Source organism: Meriones unguiculatus, chromosome 15 (genome assembly GCF_030254825.1).
Source record: "Meriones unguiculatus strain TT.TT164.6M chromosome 15, Bangor_MerUng_6.1, whole genome shotgun sequence".
In the NCBI taxonomy this organism is placed as follows: Eukaryota; Metazoa; Chordata; class Mammalia; order Rodentia; family Muridae; genus Meriones; species Meriones unguiculatus.
Window position 1 is genome coordinate 46,571,051 of NC_083362.1, and position 11,438 is coordinate 46,582,488.

General features: G+C 43.9%; 1 protein-coding gene across 4 annotated transcripts in view; it reads right to left on the minus strand.

Annotated features, from left to right (window-relative positions):
- Orc2 (origin recognition complex subunit 2) overlaps positions 1–8,668 on the minus strand; it is a 38,481-nt gene extending 29,813 nt beyond the window's left edge. Inside the window, exons 1-4 of one of the 4 annotated variants that reach the window (XR_009586438.1) lie at positions 8,371–8,668; positions 6,749–6,797; positions 6,245–6,348; positions 5,377–5,520 (exon numbers count right to left, since the gene is read on the minus strand). Coding sequence is in view for 3 of the 4 variants with exons in the window: in XM_060368399.1 (XP_060224382.1) it covers positions 5,377–5,520; positions 6,245–6,341 (241 nt within the window). In the remaining variant the exon portion in view is untranslated. The remainder of the gene's footprint in view (positions 1–5,376; positions 5,521–6,244; positions 6,349–6,748; positions 6,798–8,370) is intronic. The other 3 variants (XM_060368399.1, XM_060368398.1, XM_060368400.1) reach the window with 3 other exon arrangements.
- Between the last annotated feature and the right edge of the window lie 2,770 nt (positions 8,669–11,438).

Here is an 11,438-nt window from a genome sequence, read left to right on the forward strand (position 1 = left end):
GTCTAGGACAGCAGGATTTTGTTATATTGAGAAACCACGTAACAAAACTGAACCGAACCAAACCAAAAAAAACACAAAGACTGTTCAATTCCCAGCAACCACATGGTGGCTCACAACCATCTAAAATATGAACTGATTCCCTCTTCTGGCAGGTGTAAATGCAGATAGAACACTCATATACATTGAAAGATCAGACTAACTTTGTAACCTATATGTCTTCTAAAGCCTATAGTTTTGAGTTTTAGGTCCAGGTTAAGCTAAAGCCTCTTAGTACCTTTCCAGAGAACAGAGGAATGTGACCCTGGCCATCTGTGAGGACAGATATAAAAAAGAGAGCAAATAATGACCTTCACTCAGCAAAAAGAATGACCAGACCCTTGTCTTCGAGATAGTGTTTCTTAGCAACCAACCCAGATGGCCTCAATCCTTCTTCTGAGTAGCCCCTGACCTCCAGCCAAAAGCCCAAAACCACACTCTTCAAGGATGAGCTAACCACCCCCTTTAATTGCAGCTGCATCCACACTTGGCAGGACTGGCCAAGCTTGAGCACCTAAGACTAACCAATTATCTTACTTTATAGCTTCCTCATCCAATCCTGAATTGCCAAGACTGCAACCCCATGCCTTGTCCTTTAAAAACCCAAGGCCTTTGTCTCCCAGTGCCACTCCTTGTGACTAGCAGGGGTGACCCCATCATGCGATAGTTAAAATAAACCTCTTGCATTTGTATCGATAGATGGTGGTCTCCAGGAGTTTTCTTCAGTCACCTCCCAAGTAACTAGGCACCTGCTGGGCCTGACAGGCTCAGGCCAGGCCTAACATACATAAAATTAATAAATTAAAACAAACAAACATGAAGACTGGAATTCAGATCCGAGCAACCACGTAAGAACCTAGGTGTCAGCCAGCCTACAGTGGCACACGCCTTTTAGTCCCAGTGCCCAGGAGGCAGAAGCAGGAGGATCTTGAGTTTGAGGCCAGCCTGATCTATAAGTGAGTTTCAGGGCTGCCAGGGCTACATGCAAAAACCCTCAAAATCAGGAAAAAGAAGCAGGCAGATATCACACGCACCTGTGTATGAGCACACGCCTGATTTACAGATTTACACATAAACAACAAAACAAAGATAATAAAAAAAATTCTCAAATCAGCTTAAAAACAAACAAACAAACAAAAAACAATCAATGGGGTTGGAGAGACGGCTGTAGGTTAAGCGCACTCACTGGCTGCTCTTCCAGAGGTCCTCAGTTTAATTCCCAGCAACCACATAGTGGCTCATAACCATCTATAATGAGATCTAGTGCCTTCTTCTGGCATGCAGGCACACATATAGGCAGAACACTGTGTACATAATAAATAAAAATCTTAAAAAAAAAAAAAAGACCAAGATAAATGCAGAAAATGCTACTTTCTACATATCACCTGGAACATCATTCCCTACCTCTAAACATGTGTTGGCGAACTGGGGCGTGGAGCAAGAACAGGAGCAGGAGGAAGAGGAGGAGAAAAACTCATGCCGGGCATGGTTGTGTAGTTCTTTAACTGCACAATTTTTGGGAGCCAGAAGCAGGTGGATCTTTCTGAATTCTGGGACAGTGGGCGTTATACAGTGAGACTCTGGCAGGAGGTGGAGGGGAGAGAATTAAGAAATAAGAGGGCTGAGGCCTAGATCAATGGAAAAGGACCTGTCCAGCATGTATTATAAGACCTTGTATTCTATCCTCCGTAGTGCAAAAAGACTGTTAAAATATTTTTAAAATTTGTTTCTACCTGTGTATTTTAGAACAATATTCTTTTAACCAATAAGTTTCCTAAAGAAATAATGAATGTATCTAAAGAGGTAGCATGAAAATACAGCAAAAAAGCCTAAAATATCCATGTGTCCAAAAATAGGGAACAGATTACTATTGTAGACATATGATGAAATAGTCTCCGTGGCCAGAAAAAGAATGTTCAATAAGGGCTGGTGAGATGGTCCCTTCAGTAAAGTGCTTTCTATGCAATCATGTGGACCTGAATTCAGAACCCCAGTACCCGTGTATACAGCCCGGCACTGTGGTGCACACTGTAACCCCAGGGCTGGGAGGCAGGCATAGGGGGATCCCTAGGGCTTGTTGGTCAGCTACTTTAGCCAGAGAAGCATATAGCCATAACCAGTAAGCTCCTGGCTTGGTGAGAGACCCTGCCTTACAAAACAAAGTGAGGGAGGCTAGAGAGATGGCTCAGTGGTTAAGAGCACTGGCTGCTCAGAGGACCTGGGTTCAATTCTCAGCAACCACATGTCAGCTCACAACTGTCTATAAATCTAGTTCCAGGAGATGTAGCACCGTCACACAGACATACATGCTGGCAAAACAGCAGAGCACATTTAAAAAAAAGTGAGGCTGGCTGCTGAGTAACTTCGTTAATAAACTGTTCGCCGGCATGCGCAAAGCCCTGGCTTGGTACCAGGACTGCATACAATCAGGCATGGTGGCACCACAGCAGGAGAAAGGAGAATCACAAGTTTAAGGTCATCTACATCTCTGTAGTGACTTCAAAGTCAGCATGGGCTACATGACACCATGACTCAAAAAAAAAAAAAAAAAAAAAAAGAGTGATAGAATAAGGTGGGCAACGACTGGGGAAGATGTCCAACATCATCCTCTGACCTTTACATACATACCCCAGCACACACACACACATATATATCAACATGGCTGACAAATGAAGAGGCTGAGAGATCAGGCAGTGGTTAGGAGCAGTACTTTCTGCACAGGACTCCAGTGGGGCTCCTTACAACATCCTCCAACTCCAGCCTCCGGAGGGAACCAATGGTTCTGCCCTCCACGGGCATTTGCACTCACATAGGTACACATATAAGCACTCAATTTAAAAAATACTAAATCCAAAAATACCAAAACACAAAGTAAGGTAATTTATATTTACAAATATAATAGGCAAATAGAAGGCACACACTGAAATATTTCTACATCCTCTGAAGTGAACATTCTACTTTTTTATTTTTATTTTTTGCATTACAGATTAAACTTAGGGCCTCAAACATGCTGCACAAGTACTCTATTACTGAACTGTACTCTCAGATCTTTTTTACTTTTTTGAGACAGCTGGCCTGAATTCATTGTACAATGCAGGTAGGCCTTGTGATCCTACACATCCTCCTGGCTCAGGATCCTCAGTACCTGAGATTAAAACTCTGTGCCACCAGTCTAGCTAAGCAGGCATTAAGGGAAAGGGGATGGGGGAGTGTGGAAAAAAGAAAACAAAACAAACAAACAAACAAAAAACCCCAAAGCAGGGCTGGAGATGGCTCAAAGGTTAAGAACACTCACTGTTCTTCCAAAGGTCCTGAGTTCAATTCCCAGAAACCACATGGTGGTTCTTAACTATCTATAGTAAGATCTGGTGTGCAGGTAGAATGTTGTATAAATAATAAATAAATCTTAAAAAAAAAAAAAACCAAAGCATTAAAAAAAAGAAAGAAAAACCAAGGCAAAGCTGGATACTACAAAAGTCTGTGGCCCTTGAAAGAATGACATTACAAAACCAGATATATAGCATACATGTAATATAAAATGTTCATGGATGGGAATAACTGTGAGAAAACAAAACACCAAAAAAAAAAAAAAAAAAAAAAAAAAAAAGCAAAGCTCAAAAATAAAGGAGATAATAACCAAAGAATGAGTAAGAGCCTCCTCAAGCACAGAGAAGTTAAAGATGGAGGTCATGTGTATACTGACCCTCCAGGCCAGTCAGGGCCTGTAGGGGATAGGGAGAGGGGAGTAGGGCTGGGGGAATGGAAGGAGGTGGGTGGGATTAGGGTCTTGACCTTGGTCTCAAACATTATCAGGATATGTACCAACACCATTATCTACTGGAAGTACTCTATATGGAAAACATTTTCAATTAAAATAAGAAAACAAGTTTGTGTTGTTGTCTTTTCTTTTTCGAGTTTGCATATAAAATAATGGACTCATGATCTCTATAAATCTCATACTTTGTTCTTGTTTTCCATCCCTGAATATTGTTTTCAGTCTCTTAGATTAGCATAAGCAGTCATAAAAATTCTACACAGAATACATCCTAAAAGTGTCAGCTGCCTACTAGGAAAACTGACGAGTCCCAAATACTCACTACCCACTGAGAGGCGGCGGCTCACCAAGCTCAACTAACCTTGGACTCATTCTTGAAAACCCAGACTAGGGCTGGTGTTCCAGGTCTGTAATGCCAGCTACTCAAGAGACCGTGACAGGAGGACTGCAAGTTCAAGTACTGGCTGGGCCACAGAGAATTTAGACTACAAAGACCAGAGACTAAAAACCCAGGTCATTTAAGACTGAAAACACCACCATAAGAAGCAGCATCACTTCAAAAGTGAGAGATCAGGAGCAGTCATCACGGTCAATAAGTATGAGAGAGTGACAAGTACAATGAACAAGGGAGGTTAAGAGACACACACACACAACATGAGGGAAACCAGGAGACCCATGTCCCTCAGGACTTTTTTCATTATTGCCTGGAGAGAGTCTTGCTGTATTGTCAAGGCTAGTCTTGAATTTAGGAGCTTCCTGCCTCAGCCACTCAAAAGTTGCTCTCAGGAGCTGACCATGGTAGCACATGCTTTAATCCCAGTACTCAGGAGGCAAGAGTCAGAAGGTTCTGAGTGAATTCAAGGCCAGCCTGGTAAGTTTCAGGATAAGAGAGAGGGAGAGGGAGGAAGAGACAGAGACACAGACAGAGAGAGAGAGACTGTCTCAAAAAACCCAAGTGAAACTAAACCAATGATTAAAAAACAAAACAAACAAACAAAAAACTGGGCATGCTGGCACATGCCCAGCACTCAGGAGGTAAGAGGCAGGCAGATCTCTTTGAGTTGGAGGCCAGCCTGGTCTATAAAATGAGTCCAGAACAGCCAAAGCTACACAGATTAAACCCTACCTCAAAAACAAAAAACAAAAACAAAAAACAAACAAAAAAGCAAACAAACCCAAACAACAAACAACAACAACAAACCCCTAAACCAAAGAACCTTGCTGGGGGTTGGAGAGATGGTTCAGTGGTTAAGAGTGCATACTGTTCCTGTACAAGACCTGAGTTCGGTTACCAGCACCACTTCGGGAGGCTCACAACCACCTATAACCCAAGTTGATGCCCTCTCTGGCCCCCAAGGGCACCTGCACTCATGTGCACATTTACACACACACAATTTAAAAATTAGACCTTAAAAAATGCAGCAAAACTTAAAGGAAATGGTTTTAGACTCAATACACAAATATAGTAATCCACTTTCTAGCCTACCGAGTTATTTTTGTGCATCCTGAAAGCAGTTCATGCCATTAGCCAAAAAAAATGGGTGTATGTTACCCCGAATGAATACCTTGAACATTTCTTCCCAAAACTTCCACATAGTCCTGATCCTTTAAGACTTCCTGGTCAGTTTTCTCCAATTCACATTCTGACTTCTTTATTATCTTCTGGGGATTGACCAAAAGCTGAGGTTTCTCCTTTTTTAATTTAGTCACTACAAAAATATGCAAAATAGAACATAAGGGGTGTGAATTCTTTCTAAGTATTACATTAGAGCCATCCTGATGGCTCCGCAGGTAGCTCTGCATCACACCAGCCTAATGGAATGCACAGTGGAAGGAGAGAAGCAATTCCAGAGCGTTGTCCAATTCCTCCACATTCATAATATCTACATATCAGCAGACAAACTACACTAAACCCATGGACAGTACATAAAGCTGTGGGGGAGTCAATGTCTTCTCTTTCATTAAAAGTATGAAATCAGAGAGACCGATAGCTCAGCAGTTAAGGGCACTTGTTGCCCAGCAGAGGACCTGGCTTCAGTTCCTAGCACCCCCATGGTGGCTAACCACTGCCTGTGATTCTAGCCCTAGGATATTCTAATGTGTTGTTCTGGTGTATGTGGGCAACAAGCACACATGTGGTATACAAGCAGGCAAAAAACTCATAAACAGCAGGGAAAAAAATACCTGTAACTAAGTTAAATACACACATACCTTGCAAGTATTTACTTAGGGTTAATGGGTAATTATTATTTCCCACCACTACTTAGCATTTCGTTTTGGATAAGGCTTTACACGGACTTTCAATTAAATTTCAAAAGAAGTAAAGTAAAAATCAGAGTTTTTATGTAGTCTTACTGGAATGAATACTGCATACCACGTTTCTAAGAGTGATGTGACCCACGAGCATCTCTTCAACTGCACAATCACACATACCTCCTTCTCGATCAAAAATGTGATTAAGAACATCATCATCTCCCACAAATTGAACATCCAGCACCTTAGCTTCCTTTAACTGCAGAGTGCTCATCATGTCCAACCTAAACAGAAGAAATAAGTCAATGAGAATTCACAACAATGGTCACGCTAATTAAACATTTGTGAAATGAACACAGATATTACTTTAACATTTTTAAAGGTAGAAACATACCATGCATTATTTCTATCAGTATGCCCCTCAATGATGGTTTGTGATTGGGACATGTAAGCCAAGCCCTTTCCTCCCCAACTTGCTTTTGGTCAATCTTTTACCACAGCAACAGGAAACCAAACTAGGATGTGTCCTATTTTTACCATTCCTTCTGATAAAAAGAACAAAACCCAAACCCAACGAAAAACTAATGACTATCTCTCACAACTTTTTGATTACAAATAGCTAAATGTTGCTAAAATTTTGTTTAATGACCAGCACAATTAAATGGCTTTTTCTTTTTCACTTACCTTGTAAGGTGCTATGCATTCTGCAGCTTGAAAATTCAGTCACCTGTAACTGGAAGTCAGCCAAGGTCAGCCAGTAAGTACAGGAAGGCAACCATGGTAACCACCCACCGCCACAGTGAAGAGTTTTAACTAACAACATGGTGTGTAGATAATTGTTCTCAGGAAGCTAAAGCTGAGGCTGGTCAGGAGAAAGCGAAGCACTCACTGTGAGCTTTCTTTTCTGTTGTAGTGATACAGGGTCTTGTTAAATAGCCAAGGCTGGCCTTGAACTCAAAATCCCCCTGCTTATGCCTCGCAAGTAATGAAATCATATTTGCCACCAAGCCTAGCTCATTGCAATTATTCTAATTCTTCAGAGCTTCAAGAGGTTATACTTTGTAGGGAAAAACAATAACTATTTCGCCCGTAGAGTCAGAACTGTATCTAGTAAAGCAGTCCTTCTTGGGTCCAATAGCCATGACTGCAGCTCAACAAAAAACATTTAAAGTTGTTTTGTTTTTTTTGTTGTTGTTGTTTTTGTTTTTTGCAGGTTTTTTGTAATTGGATTGTGATGGTCTCGGCCATGAACTATGTTGATGGCAGCAACATTGTATTGAAATGTCAAAAAGGCTGGATATGCCTGCCATAAAAAGTAGGCTAACTCAGCCTTTTTTGTGCCCCAAATGCATTTATACAACATATCCATTTTTAGGGTATCTTATGCAGTACAAACAAAATCACCCCAATTGAAATTTTCACCAAGATCTCATGAGAGAATTTTTTCTTTCGTTCCAACAAATCGTTAGAAAAACAGCAGTTAACAAACACACAATAAAGTATGAACATGGGGACTGAGTAGGCTCAGTGGATAAAAGCAAGCATCAAAATGAGGGTTGAGATTCTCGCAGTCATTTAAAAGTTAAGAAGTGCTCAGAAGTAGGGTGGCGGAGAACGGGGATCCCTGAGGGAAGCTGGCTAGCCGAGCTAGCCAAACCAGCAAGGCTTCGGTTCCAGTGAGACCCCGCTTCAGTAAGCAACGTTAAAAGCAATCAAGAAAGTCATCTAAAATTAACCTCTGCCCTCCCTCCACACACCACCCGCACACATGCCCCACCATCCACACGCCCACGAGTGCCCACACCACACGCCCACCATCCACCAACGAAATGCAGATATTTGTAGTGAGCGTCTACGGGGTTAAAACGGTCAAGTCTCCCCGCAGTCCAACTATGCGACGACGGCAACCGCACGCCTTCCCCAGGGAGCAGACACACATTTTACAGCCAAGCCCTGTCCCAAGGCGACCGTTAGAAGCACCCCGGCGGGGGCGTCAGGAGAGACTTCGGCAGTCCTTCCTTCCATCCCGTGACCGCTTGGGCCACGTCCCGCCGAGCCCCCTCTCCCCCGGCAGGGCACGCCGCTCTTTTCGTTACAGGTCCCAACAGAGGGCCGGGCTGGCCGGGAAGCAGGGATGGTGCATGCAGGAGACCTCCCGCCTCGAGGCCGGCAGCCTGACGCGGGCTTCTTCCCCGGGGGTCCCTCCCCAGCGTCACCCCAGCCCGCAGGGGCGGGAGGCCAGCGAGGCCGCCGGGGCCGGGGAGGCGGCAGGGTGCGGCGGCGGCAGCGGCACCCCCGGGACTCACCTCTCCAGCCGGCGGGGAGAGCGGCCGCGAAGCCTACACGCGCCGCAGACGGCCCCGCCGACCCGCCGACGGAAGCCTGCGTCCCGGGGAAGCTCCCCCGGCCCCAGCCGCGCCTCGGTGCCCAGCGGCGGACGGGAGGCGCGCACCGCACACCGAACCGCTCTCCCCGCCAGTGGTCGGTGCCCTAAGAGACCAGGGAAGAGCAGGGTGAGCGAGAGCGAAGGCGTCGGGAGCCCGCTGACACGGGCCAGAGAGCTGAGCCGGAAGACATCCCCCAAGCACTTGGGTTCCGGAGATTTCCTCTTCCGTTTCCGGGGGAAGCGACTCGACTCGGAGCTCCCCGGATCGCACCTTGCTGGGGGCCTTCCCGGTGGTACTCGGTGTTTTGTGGCCATCTTAATGTTGTTAGTCTAGCTACCCACGCACATCTTTTCTCATTTGCTGCAAAGGGATCTCAAGGGTTGGAGGGAGAGAGGCATGGATGGAAAAATAGAGCCATAAAACTAAAGAAATAAAGAGGTGAAGGGGGGCATACAAAGATGAGGGGGAAAAGGAATGAACCTGGCTGGGATACGTGACAGTATTTGTTCACTAACAGGATTGCGTTATTTGGACTCCCTTATTCCAAACAACGCACACTTAGTACCAACAGGAGGATACAAAACTGAGGTAGATGAAAGCCACCTCAGGTGCTTCGATAAGGCAGCTGAGTACTTACAATTTCTAGCGGATGACTATCAACACATGGGCTGGAAATGCCGTGTCTAGGCAGCACGGTAGTGTAATTCTATAGGACATTTTTAAAGTTTCTACTTTTGTATCATTTCATTGGGCTTTGTGTAATCGGGGCTCGGGGCCGGTTCACTAGCTTATCAACACAGCCTTGAGGTTAGGTTTTGTTTTGTTTTTTAGCATATCAAGGCCTGTCCTGAGCTAAGTTGGTAACAGCTGCCAAGTGGCCTGTTGTGGCTTGCTTCTAGCTCTTATCAGAGCTACTTGGTGGCAAACGTTTGTCTCACATGCATGACATTATTCCAAGCCACACAAAATGGTTTCTACGTTACCCAGAATGATTTTTAAGTTATATTCTAACACTGGAGCACAGGAGTATATAATTAAAAGACCAGAAGGAATCAGGAAGACTACTTAAAGGAAGAGGTCCTTAAATTGAAACCTGAAGGCCTGAATTGATTTGTTTTCCAGAAAGAAAAGCAAAATGAAAATGAGTAAAATGTCAAGACTCGGGTCTGATATTACAAGTTGGTACTTAGGGCTCCGGTCATGTTTGTTTTGAAAGATTATCTTGGAAGGAGTTTAATAGTGGGAAGCTGTTTAGAGCAGTGGTTGATCTTCTTAGTGCTGTGACCCTTTAATACAGTGCCTCATGTTGTGGTGACCGCCAACCATAATTTTTTTGTTGTTGCTACTTCATAACTGTAATTTTGCTGTTATAATAATGTAAATATCTGATACGGGGCCGTGACCTGTGGGTTGAGAACCACTGTTCCAGAGTCTTAGCTTTGCGACGCGGGAGGTAAGTTAGACATGTGAAGCAGGTAGGCCCTGTTCTGCTTAGCTGAGACGCTGGGGGGACAGATGTGAATCACAGTGGATCTACACCGACCATCACACTGAAGCTGGATTGGCTAGGGAAGGGGGTATGTGGGAAAGGCTTTTATTTTGCTCCCACTGGCAACTATCCATATATCCCCTCTGATTAAATTTTAAAACGTACTCTTTATGCTTTCTGCAGTACTGGGGATTGAACCCACGGCTTCATGAATGCTATGCAAGCAGTTTTTCTTTCAACTGAGTTATATTCCCAGTCATGCCATCACCAAACTTTTGGAGGTTTTATTCTTGTTGCTTTTGTTTTGTTTGAGCCAGAGTTTCTCTGTGTTATAAGGCCTGGCTGTCCTGGACTCACTTTGTAGACTAGGCTGACCAAACTTTTGAATTAAGTGCTGCTCTGAAAAAAGAAAAACACAGCGGGACCAAATGTACTATTTACAACTGGAAACAATACACCAATTTATGCAATAAGCTTAGATTAAAAAAAAAAAAGTCACATTCAAGAATATTATCAATCTATGTGTTCTAAATATTAAGTTGGTCTTGTGAACAAGATACATTCATTTCATAATGGCACCTAAATTTGGGAAACTTTTCTTTCCAAGACAGGGTTTCTCTGTGTAACAGCCCTGGCTGTCCTGGACTCTCCTTGTAGACCAGACCTGCTCTGTCTCTCACATGCTGTAATTAAAGGTGTGTATCAACACACCTGGTGGGAAACTCAGGTTTTTGTCCTTGCAAATTTGAAAGGCTTCATACCAATCTATGAAAAATGTGTTTTATCTCTGAGGCTCCAAAACAAGACAATGATCAATGCTTTGGCACAAGAACCGGAGGGAAAGACCTTGTTGCTGAAAGTACTGGATACTTTGGTTGCAGTACATGAAGGAAAATCTGGAACTGAGTGGGAAGTTTCTTCTCTGGCCCCTAGCTTCCACAGGCCTAGAAGGTGCTCTGCAGGTTGCTGGGGCGAACTGTCACCAACAGTCTTAGTTAGCTCTGGACCTTAGCATGCTACACTCCTGGCGTTTAAATGTGGCTACTGGCACAACAAAGGCATGACTGTTATGGAGGTAACCAACCACTTTCTGATGGAATCTGATGTCAGTTCCATGGGAGGTACCTCATATCCTAACAGTGAACCTGGTAAAAAGCTTATGGCTGACAAGGTTCCAGGACTTTGTGGGGGGAAGATCTTGCTACTCTGCTAAGTGGATATGATCAAATTGCCTTCAAAATACCTGTTTATGCTCAAAGCTGTTGTAAGCTTTTGTCAGAGAAGCTTCTCTTTGCAGTGAGCAGTAGTTATTACAAAGACTTATAACTGGTCAAACTGCTAAGTATAAATGACTGTCATCATCATAGCACCTTCCAGGCCTCTGAAACCTAGACAGCAGAGAGGAAGCTTCCAACTAACTTCCAGTTTTATTTCTCTATGTCCTGCAACCACAGTATATGCTATTTTCAGCAACAGGGTCTTTCCCTCTAGTTCTTGT